This window comes from Amphiura filiformis, chromosome 10 (assembly GCF_039555335.1).
Source record: "Amphiura filiformis chromosome 10, Afil_fr2py, whole genome shotgun sequence".
Lineage (NCBI taxonomy): Eukaryota > Metazoa > Echinodermata > Ophiuroidea > Amphilepidida > Amphiuridae > Amphiura > Amphiura filiformis.
The window spans coordinates 30,871,629-30,888,691 of record NC_092637.1 but is presented as its reverse complement, the minus strand read 5'-3'; the positions used below and the strand labels follow the sequence as shown (position 1 = coordinate 30,888,691).

General features: G+C 34.8%; 1 protein-coding gene across 1 annotated transcript in view; it reads left to right on the top strand.

The window, feature by feature from the left end:
- Nucleotides 1-17,063, top strand: part of LOC140162730 (gamma-aminobutyric acid type B receptor subunit 2-like) — a 55,136-nt gene that overhangs the window by 19,699 nt on the left and 18,374 nt on the right. The window contains exons 2-5 of the mRNA XM_072186016.1: nucleotides 1,442-1,582; nucleotides 1,954-2,124; nucleotides 2,802-2,903; nucleotides 12,194-12,308. Of these exons, the coding sequence (XP_072042117.1) occupies nucleotides 1,442-1,582; nucleotides 1,954-2,124; nucleotides 2,802-2,903; nucleotides 12,194-12,308 (529 nt within the window). The remainder of the gene's footprint in view (nucleotides 1-1,441; nucleotides 1,583-1,953; nucleotides 2,125-2,801; nucleotides 2,904-12,193; nucleotides 12,309-17,063) is intronic.

Genomic DNA, 17,063 nt, shown 5'->3' with positions numbered 1-17,063 from the left:
TCAACATAGAATAATTAAATCGATTCACCGGAAAACATATTCCAATTATTATTACTAAAATTTATGGTTCCTACTTATATCAAAACCAATATTGTCATTATTTTTTTCTGAATTGATTGAAAAGAATAGAGGTTGGAAAAAAAATAAAACGTGTTCGCAACACAGTTTCAAAATTGTTGTTTAATATGGAAGCACGTTTTTATTCCATTTGACCATTTTGTGGTGAATATTCCTAATTCAAAATATTCGAATATCAAAATAATTGTATTTTCTGTTTAGGTTTGGCGTATAAAATGTTAACGAATGTTTGAATTAAAACGTGAGTTGTTTATAGAGGTCCAATTTACAATGCACAATGTATACACTGTATATTATTTAAGCAGTCAAGTTAGCTCAATCGATAAGGCGTTCGACTATGGTGCGAGAGGTTGCGGGTTCGAGCCTTGGTGGTGCCAAGTACGCTCTCGTGGAAAAATTGAGTTAGCTTGAAATTCCCCATGACAAGGGACTTACTGCTAATTGTCTCGTTGTAACCCGTACGAAACTCGGGGAACTGATCCTGGTTACGAAGGTTATTTGTGGAATGTCTAGGGTGTGTGCTCTTGCAGCAGAAAAGTCCCTGATTTGTTGTTAAATGGTTTATGGAATGATGTGGGCCGTTGTGGTCAGCGACAACCTGTAAAGTGTGCTGAGGCTTGTGTAGCGCACTATAAATCACTGCGGGTTTTTTTAAAATTCCAAATCCAACATTTTGTCTTTTATATCCAATATCATGCCATCTTCTCTTGATACACATTTTCTTCCATTTCTAGTGTTTGTTGTTTTCCATATCGAATTTAATCATTTTTAGGTTGTTTTTTTTCTTTCTTTTTTTCTTTCTATTTCTCTTCAGTTCTAATTGAATCCCTCTAGCTCTTTGAAAATAACTGCATCTCCATCGATTTCAGTCAGTACTTTAACTTTCACGGCCAAAATGGATTGATCAAAAACCTCCTCGTCAACCAAAATATCAATTAAGACCTTTTTGATTATTTGTGTTCTACTGTATTGTTTTATTTTCATAATATTTCGCAATTCCAGTAATGCAGGTTTGGTCATCTCATCAAACGTCTTCCGCGTTATAAAAAAAACTATTCTGAATTGAACGCCACACTCACTCTAATTGCCCCTTTGAGACTGTCTAAACGTATTTTATAGTATATTCCCGGAAGAGCCCCCAATTTGTTTCAGGCCGAACACATAATTATAGTATATCCTTTACGTACACAATCCTTGCACTGGCGATGATGTCCAAAATGGTGTTATTTGCACCAATCACTACTTTCTTTATTGGAAACAATATCCTCGTATTGTTCCACAAAGGGGAACTTTTCCAGTAAATGTTCTAATATTTTCACACAATTTATTTATATATCGTTTTTATTTCATTTTTTTAATACAGTGTGATGGTGGAATAGGTACAGACGTCATGTATAAAGAACTCTACAACATGACAACGACTAAAATCATCGTTTTTGGATGTGGCTGTTCAGGCTCCACACAACCTACGGCACAAGCCTCACATCTATGGAATCTTGTACAGGTATAGACGGTCTGGTGGGACGGTTAATCACATGTTTTTGCATGCAGAATTATGTAGAGTTGTGCAAGTCATGCATCAGTCTTTATTCAAAACACACAATGCACATACATACGTGTACACAGCCTTAGCCATGATTGTCTTTTGAAGGGGTGCGGATTTTAAATTCGCTTGTACATGCAAAAAGTGATTTTTTGGAACATTTTAAATTTGTACCTTCTTGGACATATGGGGTATAGGCTGTAAAACCCCGATCTCCTTGGCTACGCCCCTGCTCGTACAATATTTTTTGAGAACCCCACTACACCACTACCATGTGGATTGATTTGTTTATGATTCTAATCAAATAACCTGTAATTGTATGTTCGTTTCAGTTATCATATGGTGCCGCGTCACCAAAACTCTCCGACAGATCGATATTCAAAAGATTTTTCCGCACATATCCACCGGAGTCTGTGTTTAACCTCGTCAAATTTGCCATGATGAAAGAATTTGGCTGGAAAAAGGTTGGCACCTTAAATGAAGCTTTCGATCTATTTTCCTTGGTATGTCTAATGTTATCTTATTTCCTAAAGAACCTTTTTGTTTTCTATGTAGAACCCTCACTCAAAATGCTTCTAACAGATTCTGTTTACTAAGCCATTTAGTTTACAATTCTTTAAAGAATCCTCTCAGATAAGCATGGAACCTAGTGCTTAGAATATTTTAGAACCTCTTTTTGGTCCAAGACTCCTAATAATATTATGATCTTGGGCTATTTTGTAAACCTTTGGTTATGTAAAGACACAGAATTGGCTCTGTAGAAACCGTACGCTGTAACTCTGCATCGCACCATTGATTATAAAAGAAAAGGCATAGAGCACTGGATCTTAAATCTATGGAAAATATACATTAAGTGGAGCCATGTACGTTTCACTCGCACCTGTATGATTAATGTCTTTGAAAAGAGCGGTATTGTATTCAATCTAAATTATGATTGCACACATACACATACACAGACATGACAGTTGATGTGATAAGTGTAGCCTACTTATAGTGCAGGGCAATACATTAAAATATTGTTGTCACCTTTCCCTATGGTAATTAATCATGTTACATCAATATTTCTGAAACGTAGTGTTATGAATGACCATGTTTTCATTTCAAATCCGTTTTGTCCATTATTGTGGAATAATGACTGTATAGAATACTAATGCACTTTTATTATATGCCTTTAATGTAGCCGACAGCCGACTTCTTAGACGATGCGTCTAGTAATGGCATTGAAGTTATCACGGCAGAAAGCTTTGGAGACAGTCCATTAAATCAAGTGACAAATCTAAAGGCAGGTTTAATAACATTTTATGAATTGCTAAAAACTGAGCAGGATTTAAACAAAAACGTGTCTAGAGTGTCTACAATCAAAGACCTTGTTTGCGTCTGACGTCATCAGTCAATCAAACTCGGACACGGTTTGTTTATAAGTTTCGTCATGATTGTGAAAGCAGCGGTAAAACAGGGCGCCTTAATATACAAACCATCAAAAAATTACGTCTTCATAGTAGGCACCATGTTAACAATGACTATAAATGATGTTTTTTGCCTTGTAAAGGCCATTTTCTGCGATTCCTTTTCTCCGATCAGCACCAGGTGGGTTTACCTTTCTTTTACGCGGTAATAACCTATCAAGGGTCGTAGAGAGTTTGATTGTCTTTTTTAATTCTGCCTTTAATTCTAAACAAGGTATTCCAGCCCCGCACCAAAATTCCGGTTCCTAAGCCTATGTAGATTGAATTCATTCTCTCGTTTTACGTACGATTCTCATATGATTGAGAGTATTCGCAATTCACCTGGTCCTATTTTGTTTAGATGTTTATTTGGTCAGAGGAACCTAAGTATTTAGAAAAGTATACCAACTTTACCTTTTGAGTGAAAAAAAAGTGCAATTATATACAATATCATTGGAGCATTTGGTGATTGTGATTTGGTAAAATAGTTATTTTTGTTCTGTATTGCTTCATGCAGCTTGTAGTTGTTGCCTCTCATATAAATTGTATTTAGCTGAAACTAGTTGTCTTTTATTTAGGTGTATAATATTATATTACTATAGGAGGAGTTGTTGAATACTATTTATATTCCTAGTTAACGCTTCGAAGGTCAACTTCAAAAGTGACAATTATAATTTAAATTGTGGATCATACTGCAGTTACTGTCCGTTTTCCTATACACAATACACAGTGCTCTCACCATTGACGCGTGACCTCTACAAATAGTGTATGTTAGAAGTATATTGCGTTTGCCTAGTTAACATCACTGTGTGAAAAATAACCGGCCAATATTTAAACTATTCTCCAAACTTCTAGCAAATATATTTCTCTAACATGACCGAAAATTACAGCAAGGTTAGATGTCCAGAAGGGGTCGCACTTTCGTAGAATATGAGTGAGGGCAAAGCATAGCTAGCTCATAGCTAGCCAACTCCCCGTGTTAATTGAATGGAGATTTGACCGAAAATATTGAGCTATATTGGTAACGGACCGCTCCGTTCTGAAGGATGCCACAAAAAAACGGTACAAGCTACATTTAAAGTATTCTATGGAATTCTAGAAAATATAGTTTTGTAACATGTCCTAAATTTTTAGCTAATTTAAGTGTTTGGAGAGGGTCGCACTTTTGTGTTTTAGGAAGGATATGTAAACGACAGATAACACCAAAAATATGAAGAAATTATTTCCAAACCGTGTTAAGTCAACAATCATTATGTTGCTCATTTTCAAGAATGCTGGTTAACAAAAAGCAGGCCATTGTCTCATTTCGTGAACAAAGGTCTACATACCATTGTTTCCTTGCGTTTCCTTTATAATCGGTTACCCAACTGAAGCTATAATACCAGCTTTATTGCGATATCGCACATGTAAAACAGACACATGTGCACAACCAGAGAAGATCCGATTTAATCAGTTGAGCTGTTTCAATGAGTGTTATCTTGGTTTAATAGCTTTTAATGGGGTTTAAGTCCTGCAAAGGTCGAGATGAATTCTACTGTAGACATGACTGCATTATGTACTTAACTGCTCCGCCATACCGCAATACATCACAATGACCTTGATAAACAGAAATTTTAAACAGTTCTCTCAACAATGACCTATTATAATGGTCATTATTTATCAATATTTAGCAATAAAAACCTCACATTTTATCAATATTTGGAGAGTTTGGTTCCAAAAGCTCAAAGGGCTGCTTTGTGTAAAATGCGTTTCAAGATATTCCAAAGAGTAGCAGTAACCTTGGCAATCTAATAACATTGGACCACTAGAATAGTTATAACAATATTTTGGTTATCTTTAAAAATAATTGCCCTTCAATCGTTTAATGGCATTTAAACTTGAAAAATTTTTAATTATGCCAAAAATGTGACACAAGGCAGCTATTGGATTTAGCGCCTTTTGGAAATAAACTCTTCATTTAGAGAGGAAATTTAATATTAGACTTTTGTAAAAAAAAATAGAAATATTAAAGAGTAATGGAACGTAATGACATTTCGTTGGAAGAGTGCAAGATCACCATAATTGTGGGTTTTTGGCGAATTTTGGAAGTTGATAAATTTGTAAAACATATTTGAAAACTTTGAAAAATAATTTAAATTTGATGTCATGTACTAAAATTGAACAATTGATTTTTTATTTTTTTAAATAGTTACTTACTTCCTCATACTCTTACTCTGTCGACTCGTGCTGTCGGGCATCAATGGTGGCTAGCCATAACCACCTTTACTGCATGGTGATCTCAATATATATTACTGTATATTAGGGCGCGGAATTATTTTACAAAATAACAGGTATTATTTTCTAAATTATCAAAAAGGAAAAAAAAAATCAAATTAATAAAGCTAACCCCCTGTACATACCCCCTGAAGATTTGAAATTAAGGTTGCCAAATTCGGAAGGCTTGCATTGTACAAAAGTATAGGGAATTTGTGACCTTCGGGATAACATACAATTGATTTGCACAAATGTGGTAATTTAAGAGTCTATAATTGTTTGGCATACATAAAAACATATATTGTATGATATTTTGCATTTAATATTCAGTCAACAGAGGGGTGGCACATAACCCAGCATGTATTCATTCACACAGATCTCAGTACATTGAGCTAAGTACTCACTAGACTACACCGTAGTCCACTTGCCCATTGTGCATACTCTGGATATTGTATTTAAGCTTAAAACTCTGATTTAATTAATGTGTGCACAATTGATAGATTTTCACATCTGATCTTTTCAGTCACCCTACTCCCTCTGTTTGTTAGCTTTATAAGTGGACTACTGACTTTGGATTGCGGTTTACATGCTTAACACGGCTGTCTATGAGCTTCTATGGATGAGATTGTCGGAAATCTGGCCTACTAAAATTGGCCATGATGTAATGCATCTTTAAATGGATCTGGCTTGTGATTGGTCGCCCAGATCTCGTTATGGTTTAAATCCTCCGGGTACCTGTCATTACCATTAATAACTACATGATACACAAGTATGCGGCCGTTGTGTTGTGTAATTGCATGAACGCGTCAGTAAGTGCATGAGCGCGTCTTGTATTTGCTTGCGGTTACATTTGATTGATAAACAAGTATGATTGACAGTGTGAGTGTTAGGGACTTTGCCCGTTCAAAATCCCGTTTAAAATTGAAAGTCCATAGTCGATTTTTAACGAAGTGCCAATACAATTATGACATTATGATATGTTGCATTCAATAATATAAGCCTACGTACACTTTACTTTTACTGTCACTAATATAATTATATAAACTTTTTCATAACAATTTTATACTACAGGGTGAGTCAAAAAAGTGCAATAGAGCAAAGAATCGATAATTACGTAAGAATTACTTTGAACTTTCCAATTATTGAAAGTTTCTATAAATGCCACACTGAATAGGCATCTACTGTGAAAAACTGAAGTCAATCACATCTACCATTTAATTTTTATGAGTCCTTTTGCTACGATACCCAATTTCATTATTTGTCCACGAGGTACCATGTATTTTGAATGAGAGCACACAATGCACGATAAAGGCATCAGCTCTGAAACTGACTTTAACTTAAATAAGGTTGATTTTTGCGTTATTTTCATTTCTTTTTTTCTGTTCAAACAAACTTTTTAACATTACTTTAAGTCCTTCATGCCCCACTCGACTCCAACAGCTCCAGTTTTTTTAATCCCAGTATGTCCAACTTACTGGATATTTTGTAATTCACTCCATTTCAATTTGCGCGCATTTCATTTCGACATTTGAAAAAATCCGCCTGCAAATTTGTATGTTTTTGATAGAGAATAAACATCTTTAAAGTAAAGGTAAAATGAAAATAACAACAAATAATGTTTCTTTTCCTTAAACAAGACCAAGGACAATAACAATTTGGGTGCTCCATTTTATTTCAATGCCAATGAGGTTATGAAAATAGCAGTTGTTCCAAATCTACCTTACACAGAGTGGGCTGACTTTCAAATTTTAGATGTTTCTTGGACAAACATTAAAATTGGGTATCGCTATAAAATGTGTCATAAAAACAAAACGGTAAATGCTAATTCCTTGGTTTTTTCACACAAGGTCACTAATGGATATATCATTCATAAAATGTTTAAAAACCTGTAAGGTTCAAATCGGTTCTTAAATAAAAATGGATTCTTTTCTCTATTGCACTTTTTTTACTCACCCTGTAGTATTTTGATGTAATAAATATCAGTATAATTTCGAGTTCAACTGAATGCTTTCATCATGATTAACATTAATAACATGCTTTTATTTATCAAAAATCGACTATAAAGTCAAAGTTTCTCTGTTTTATATTGTAACTAACCTACTTGGTAAGTAGAGCATTAACAGCAACATTCAAATTACCAATGCTTGCTTCAGCCTTTGATGTAACATATTGTTCAGATAAACCTTAAAGATGTTGGCAAAGGTGATTAATGACAGGTTCTTGTAATCCCTTTTCAGTCCGCTACATTATGTCACTACTTTTTGGTATTGACAGAGCAGTATCCGGGCGTACCGTACTTCAAGATATAGTCTTGACACCTTTTCCTCTTCTTCTATTTCACTATCTAGGTTCTGGTCTACCTCATCTGCAGTTGTGAAAGGCCCACCGAGATATTTCAGTTTCTGAAGATCCTTATTTATGACTGGAATCTGAAACAGGAAGCGCTTACCAGGCATGCAGGGAAGGTCTAGCTGTCAAAGAAATCGCAAATGTTAGGGTGGATAGAAGAAGAAATAAGGATCTTCAGAAACTGACAGATCTGTAGTGGGCCGTTCACAATGATGCAGATGAGGTAGACCGAACCTGCCATAATCACCGAACCTGCCATAATCACCAAAATCTTTAAGGTTTATCTGAACAATGTTACATCAAAGGCTTAAGCAAGCATTTGTGATTTTAATGCTGCTGCTGAGTAGGTTAGTTACAAATATAATATAAAACAGAGAAACTTTGACTTTAGTAAGTACTTAGCTCAATGAACTGAGATATCTGTGTGAATGTATACATATTGGGGTATGTGCTCACACCCCCTGTTGACTGAATATTAAATATTAAATGCAAAATATCATACAATATATGTTTTTATGTCTGCCAAACAATTATAGACTCTTAAATTACCACATTTGTGGTAATAAATTGTAATTGGACAATGTTATCCCGAAGGTCACAAATTCCCTATAGCTTTTAACAGTGCAAGTCTTCCGAATTCGGCAACCTTAATTTCAAAAGTTCAGGGGGTATGTACAGGGGGGTAGAATTATTTGATTTCAAAAGTTGGTGCTATTTCCACCCCCTATTCCCATATTACACAATTATTCTCCACCAATTTTTCGAATATGGTTACTTTACACTACACAATGTTGATTTTTTTAAATCAAAGCCGATTTTTTTCTGTCCTATATCATGACATGTATCCCTATTCCTGTGTCTTCTTGAAGCAGGTACACAAAGGTCTTCCTGGGACGTACTTTGGCTCTGTGGGTTTTCAAGTAGCCAGATCTGATGTAATCCTCCCTTTGGCTCCCTTATACAGTGTCCTGCAAACTGTAGTCGTCTTGTGATGAATTTGAAGTTACAGGTGGAATATCCCCATACAATTCCTTATTGGTCATATGCATTTTCCAGCTCACATTTAGTGCTGATCGTTTTTGGTGAATTTTTTGGTGATGGTCCAGGTTTAACCAAATAAGATATCGCAAGTGTATTTTAGATTTGGTTTCATTTTGCTAATGAGCATGAGACCATCGTTATTCACTGAAACCAAAAAAATAAAAAAAATAATACGACATCTAAAACTCCTTTGTTCGCTATCATCAACTGTACTTGCAGCAATCACGCGTAGAAATCAACTTTCCGAATATCCATTGAAACCATGCAATGGTTGGTAAATCTAGGTGCTCGTAAAACAGAAAAATGCTGCTCCAGCAAAACCAAGTAATATGCAAGCACTTATAAAGATGTTTTGCACTCTGTCCACAACGTGGTTTATCACGTTTATTGCTCATTATTATCTTGAAAAATTCATGAAAATCTGTGTTCTTTTTATTGTTCAGTAATTCCTTTAAAAGGGCAAAATTGACCATTTTATTCAAATTGCGGTTACTTATATATACATTCAAGCTATGAAACTATTCCACATCCTGTACATTATTAAAAGCCATCAAAATGACCTTGTTTGTTAGACGGAATCGCATGGACCTAACGGCAAATCAGGTTATTATTTGTATTGTATTGTGCTTGGACTATTCAATCATTGCACATTTATGTTATATAGGTAAAGACCTTATATTATATTATTCAATATCTAGAGATAAAACACCAATATTAGGACTTTTATAAAAATAGAAATATAAACAGTCCGGGAAAAATACAGATATACCTAATCAACTACAAGTGCATCCGATATATGCATTGCAGCTACTGTTCTGAAATTAAATTAAATGTAGACCAAAATGAATGGTACGATTCAAATTTTCTTGATTAATTTTTTTCAATAGTAATCATTTCCAATTATGTGTCAATGAATCAAAGTAAATTGATTATGTAATCCTATTTATTGTATTGTATTAAAACACGTGAAACTCACGACAAAATAGATAAAACTCGCGATAAATTTGTGTTAAAACACTAATTTTTCCAGACCTTATTGTCCAGAGGCAAAATTCAAAAATTATTACTTCATTAGGTAATTCTGTACGGTAACTTGATTAGGTACAGTACTGTACCTGATTAGATAGAATACCTGATCGGGTACTTTACCCGGACTGATAAAGAGTAATGAAATGTAATGACATTTGGTTTATCAGGTTTACATATATAAGGTTGATGAAAATATTTGTTCCTTTTTTTGTTTATTAATTCCTTAAAGGGTTTAAAATTTACAATTATATTCAAATTGCGGACACTAGGATTACGTGTACCAAATGGATAAGGCGCCGGACTCATAATCCATAGGTTGCGAGTTCGAGCCCCGCTCGTGCCAACGTGCGGTGTCCTTGGGCAAGGCACTTTATCCTCATTGCCTACGGGGGTGGGTTGTGGTTGCATGTTTGTGTATTTGTTTGTTTCAATGTTGCAATATTTGGCGCTGATTCGGCCGCTGCCTTCAAAATTGCATTGCATATGTTTAGGTGTGATTTATGTAAAATTCTAGCAATTTGATATGCGGGTCACTATTAGTAGAGTTTGAAATAAACCTTACTTTTTTTACCTTTACATTTTAGCTGCAAAACTGTTCCACTACATCAGAATGTCGTACGTTAACAAAGCCTTCACAATATTTGTTGTTCAGAATAATATTGCTTTATAAAACGACGGCAAATCAGGTTATCGTCTGTCTAGTATTGTACTTGGAATATGCACTTATTGAATGCTTAGGTTATGGCGATAAAGCCATACATCATATATAATTTATTTAGAGACAGAGAAAATTTAATATTATGAAAATATGAAATATTAAATATAAATATTAAAGGGTAGTGGAACGTATCGACATTTGGTTTATTACCTTTTATTTATCTGATGAGACTGGTGAAAATCTTTATTGGTCAGTAATTTAGTGAGGGGTAAATAAACATCTCAAAAAAGTAACTAACCCCCTTAAATAATGGCCGTTATTCAAAACGGGGGCTATTGTATTACAAATCTGTAAAATGCGTTGGAAGCAGAATTTATTCCTGCGCATTTTGACACTTTATTTGATACGATAAGCCAGAAACAATAAAACACCGGTCAATTTAATGTAGTGATGTCCAGATTTGAAAGTTGCACTTACATACCGTTATGAATTCGGCAGACGGCCGAATCCGGATTCGGCTTTTGGTAAATTCATTTTACGCATTCATTACTTTTGAATTTGAGAATAAGGGATCAATGCTATACATGACAATTTTTTAACGGAGATCAGATGATAAGTATTCAAAAGAGGGCGGCATACAGGGTTAGCTAACGGTGACGCACAGTACGGTCAAAGACGATAACCGTTAAAAAATCGATATGCCGCCCTCTATAGGTAAAGCATTGATCCCTTGTTCTCTAATTTAAAAGTAATGCATGCCAAAAATTAATTTACCAAAAGCCGAATCCGGATTCGGCCGTCTGCCGAATTCATAACGATACAATACCAAATCACTCAGATATCATTACACAGATTTCCTTCCATTATACTGAATACAAAATCAATACAATTTACTGCTACTTTCAAATCTTGAATTACATTGATTTATATGTACGATGTGACGTCAATATTTAGTCGATTGCTACATATGAGGTGTCAAAATATGCAGGAGTAAATTCTGCTCCAAACGCATTTTACAAATTTGTAATACAATCGCCCGTTTTTGAATAATGGTCATTATTTAATGGGGGTTAGTTACTTTTTTGAGATGTTTACATTACAGCAAATGCAATTTAGTCCAGTGAATTTCCTTGCTTGTATTCCTCGTCACTGACTTTCTTTTGAAAACAGTGAAATGTTAGGGAAATATGACGTGTAAAGAATTTTTTTTTAAACGCATCTTTTTTTAGGGGGGGGGTATTACTTGTTATTTTTATTTATTTGTTATTTTAATTTTTTAATTACTGAAATACTAGAAAGACAACAGCTACAAGCTATATACTTCATGAACCAATATAAAACAAAAATAACAATTTTACCAAAAATATCATCAAATGCTCAATTAAAGGTTGAACTTTTGTCTTCTTACACCCTGTGGTTTTAGATTTTTTTACTATTGCAGTGCTAGTGTAAACATTCAAAGGTTTGCATACTGCGCTATAGTTTTTATCTTTCCTTGTCTTTGTCTTAGTCCCCACATTAAATTCGTACCTGGCTCAAATTTTCATGTTTTTATACCGTATATTCTAGGTATCCTCTTGTATCATCTTTCAGTCATTGTTGTGTTCTGTACCTGTCTGTTAGAGGCACTATTACCTACTTTGTGTTTAATAATACTAATTGCCACTCAATAGATATAGACGTATAGGGCATTAAGGGTTTAATAAAAATACGCAATTTACGGTGAATATTGGTGAAGATACACGTTAATACGGTCCATTAACATTTTTATTGACTTCTTTGTATTCTTTCATACAGAAACATGGCGTTCGTTTAATAGTGGGCAATTTTTATGAAAACAAAGCCCGCCAAATATTCTGTCAAGCATATAAGGAAGGATTATATGGAGCGAAATACGTCTGGATTATAACGGGTAAGGAAACCGGTTGCTCAATATTCTGCTTTTTTGACACGATATCACCTCATGATTACGTATCGTTGGGTTAGGGCAGTTAAGGGTTAGGGATAGGGTTAGGATTAGGTTTAGGGTTAGCATTATGGTTAAAATTAGGGTTAGAGTTAGGGTTACGCTTCACCGTGTCAAACAAGTGGAGTGTTGAATAAACGGAGGTCAACAGTTCATAGAATTGTTTTCATGTAATGTTTGTCGTGATATTGTTATGCCACTAAAAAGGATATCATTTTCATCCCGGAATGATCATATTTATGACATTTTTAGCGTGTTGCGGCCTCCGTTGCGATTTGCGATTCATTTATTACCCCTAACGCCCTTAGCCAATTTTGGCGATGTGGAAGGAAAGACAGAAGGAAGGAAGAAAGGGAGAAGAAGATAATCCCGGGTGATCGAGGTTTTGAAGCAGGGATCCCTCGGGTGCCAGACACACTCACGGGCATACCTTGTCACGGGGTCTACCTTGGCCGGCCAAGCCTTCCGTGCCATATGACTCGTTCGCATGATGACGCAATCGCATCACGTGGGATGCACGCGCTTGCATATGGTTTATGAATTGAGGTTTTTTGATGTTTGTTATTAAAATTACTCATATGGGAAGATTAATACTACACTCATAGAAATGTTCGTTGGCATAATGGCATTACTCAGTAAGTTGATGTAAGTCGTTGCGTCAACTTTGCGAGTAATGCCAACGTGTACAATTTTGAGTAACGCTGACTCGATATCATTATGTTGGTCGCACTCATTTGCACTTACTTTATTGAGTTGTTACAACTAAGAAAATGAAACTAGGTTAGCATAATTTTCTAGAGGTGTGCTATAGTATACAAAATTTTGCACTGATTACAAAAATAAATATTTGAATACTACTAATCGTGCAGATGATCTAATTACGTGAAATAAGTAACAAAGTACCAAATTGGAATAACTCAAAACAATAAGTACCAGTAACTAATGAACGAGTGACAACAACTTACATGTTGAGTTACAATAACTCAACTAATTGGTTCTTTGAACCTTGTTTATTTTCTAAGTTCCCTGAACTTGAATTCCGAAGTTGGCATTACTTAAAAAAGTTGACGCAACGAGTTACATCAACTTTTTAAGTAATGCCAACAAATTTGATTAGTTGACGGAACATTTTTGAGCTTTTTCAGCATTTTTTAAGTTCGGATAACTAAAATAAATATTGTTTTGGCAACTTTTACACTATTTTTGAGTTGTCCAAACTTACTCCTTTTGAATTGCGCCAACAAGGCAAACAAATCATTTCTATGAGTGTAGCAGTGCCGTATCTCGGTCGGTTGGTGAAGGAAAGGGGAGGCAAAGATGAAATATAAATATTCCGCAATGAAAATATTACGTTCTATAGGAGTCGGACGTGCAACTTAATTCTGGCGCCAAACTTTGACGCTGTAGTGTTAAAAAAAACCACCGAATTAAAAGTTGCAGTTTAGAGCGATCAGTGGTATATTACGCAAGCATTGTTGCATGAAAAACTCGCAGAATTCAAATCAATACAAATAACTTTAAAAACACCACTGTGTTGTTAATATTGAACCACATTGGACACATGGGGTATCAAAATGCGCGTAAATGAATCATCCTTCATTCCATGGAAGAACTCATCTCTTTCTTCCATGTTCATTCTATGTTAGAATATTGTGAAAGCAATCAATAGTTCTGAAGCTATGTCTGTGTATTGATAACGGACGCGTTACTTTTTTGTGAAGTATTTGTCACGCCAACCTGTAAAATCAATGTAAACTCCATGCATTACATCAAATATAATAGGTGACAGTTTTCTCAAATTGTTATTAAGGTAAACTTGTCTGTTCCATGCTATAGGAAATGTGTCTAATATTCCATGAGAAACCTACGTGTTATTCAATATTGACTTTGAACATGTAACATATTGATTAGAATATTAAAATCCTGTGAGTGAAACAGAATTTTGGATCGGCGTACATCCACAACACCGCGTATTGACTTAGTCTCAGTTGATTACAGTCGCGCTTTTGATTCCATCTCTCATGCAGTTCTTTTGACAAACCTATGGTTTTAGGGGTTCACTTCTAAACTGGAACTCTTCTTCTATTACCAACCGCAAGCAGATGCTTGTTTTCCATGGTTGATATCCATTTGTTTCTATCCTCTCAAGTGTGCCCCAAGGGTAATTTTTACCTCTGCTCCATGATTCAATACGCTGATGATATCGTTTTATTTCGCAAATTATACCATTGTTGAAATTCTTCAGAATAATCTTACTGCGCTTCCTTGGTGGTCAAAGAATAAGGCTCTCCAACTAAATTCTCAAAAGTGTCAAGTTACTACTTATTGCAAAAATAGTCCTTCTCCAATTTAACTTGTGGCAAATACTAAGTTTTCTCAAGCTAAGAGTCTTCGTCTTCTTGGGGTTCAGATTTTTTAATGTTACTAAAAGGCAATAGATTGTTAGGTTTTCATAGAACCCCCACACTGTATCGTTCTCTTGTTTTACCTATTGTTGATTTCTGTTCCCCAGTTTGGTTTGTTTATTGAAATCAAGTGTATAAACTCAACTTTGACATTTACCTGAACATTGTATGTAACATATCTTCGTTGTTTAATCTATTCCCATTATATTTCTAGTAATTTTTAACTTGAAACGAATGTTTCATGACGTAAAATTGAAAATGCTGTGAACTACCAAATCGCAACAGTTTAAAATAGTTGCTAACTTTATATACCGAAGGCATGTTACATCAAATAGTCTACGTCGAATACTCGGAGTCTGTATGGCCGTTATAGGTTTTTATAACTACACTCTTGTTCCGGCAGTTAACAGTCGCCAAGTATAAGAAGAAAAGTTTAAGATTTTTAAACAATTAATGTTCAAAGGCGTGATTTTGCGCTTAATCTGCAAAGTTTAACGTATGTTAAAAGACTGTTAAACTCGAGCGTATAAAGGTGGTTATTTTTTGTTACGTTAAAAGGCGTTAAACTGTGTAATGTTTAGTGGAATTGTACTTTACCTGTTTAACAATACATCTCGCGCCACGGAATTTTAACCAATTATTGTTTAAAATGACAAAAGCAAATGGCGGCCACGAGTGAATGCTGGTCGTGCTGCTTATGGTATCCTGAAACTTCGTTCAAATAGGTAGGTTTGAGTCAATCAGGTTGCACCAAACTCGAGATTCGTTTGATAAGTTATGCATAGACATCGTTGAGACATAAAGGATGGATATTGATGCGTTCATTTGCTAGATTTAACAACGTCATTGGGATTGACATTCTAGCGATACTGTACTGTACTGTTCTACGTGCACGGTACATGCATATCACCAATGTGTGTACCGCGATGTTCAGTTTTGGGCATACGCACAATAGCTTACAATGTAGACGAGATGCATTGAAGTATCGGTATGCTGGATACCGTATCGAGTGTGTGAATTTATTAGCGTTGATGTATTGTATTTTAGCATTGTATCGTAATGCATGCGAGAGAGAAAGGCTTACTAGATTTTAATTTTTTTTTTTTTTACATTGCCCGGATACATAGCGGGTTGAACTGATTTAAAAAAAACTTTATGCATGAAATTGTATTTTTGAACGAATCTCACAGTTGACCAAGATCTGATGACTTCAAATCTATCATGAATTATGTTTCAGTATAAAATGTTTAAAAAAAAGAAAGAAAGAAAGTCCCAATCATAATTAAATCCAATACAACCATTGATTAAGCAGTTGTATTTCTTAAACAATCCTTAGATAAAATAGAACATATAAATCATTATCTGTTTAGAGTTATTAAGCAAATATTGATTAAAAGACCTTAAACAACCTAGTTGGTTAAGCACTTAAACTTGAAGCTGGTTAAAGTGCTATATGCATTTATTGGTTAAAAGTTTTAACCAACTATTGATTTGAGCCTTAAACAACAAGAAAATTAAGGGCCCTTAACCAATATTTCGACGAGAGGACCACGTAACTAACACGAGTTTAAGATTGATTAAGATTGTTTAAGACTTTTTTAATTGGCGAAATAAGAGTGTATCCGATATCTGACATTAGTGTGCACAGAATGAGAATGCATATCCATCGACATTGTGACCATCAAATTTGCATTCTCTAAGTTTGTCTATCTCTCTTTTTCATTGTGACATAAAGATACAAATGAAACACATTCAATCTTTTCTGCAAAAAAAAGTCCGCACAATATAATGAAATTGTAATGAAATTGAAAATAAGGTAGTCGCAATTAAAAGCCTTTCCACGCGACCAAATCAAGTTGCAAGTAAAAGTGGATGATGAATGAAACTCGCTCTATATATATTTTAATTTAAATGTCTTGGAATATAACCACTGGAGTGAAATGAAATGAAGGAATACATTGAGTATAATCATGCTTTGTCGTGCCGCACCATTATGTATAAAACTAGTTTGTGTTAGAGGTTTTAGATTCTTTTAGACAATTTTATATTTTTTATCAGTAGTAGTATGTTTATTTGTGCATGTGTAGCAAAAGACAATACTATTACCCCCACGACCCAAAATCACACACTCTGATTGGTCAACAGGCGTCACGTAAGGCACTTATATTCACAATAATGTGTCTGTTTATGGCCCCGAACATGGATATAGAGGCGTAAACATGAATACTCCTACACGAAACTATTATACGAGGGTCATTCAAAAAGTTCTACCTTTTGAATTATTATGTCTGCACAT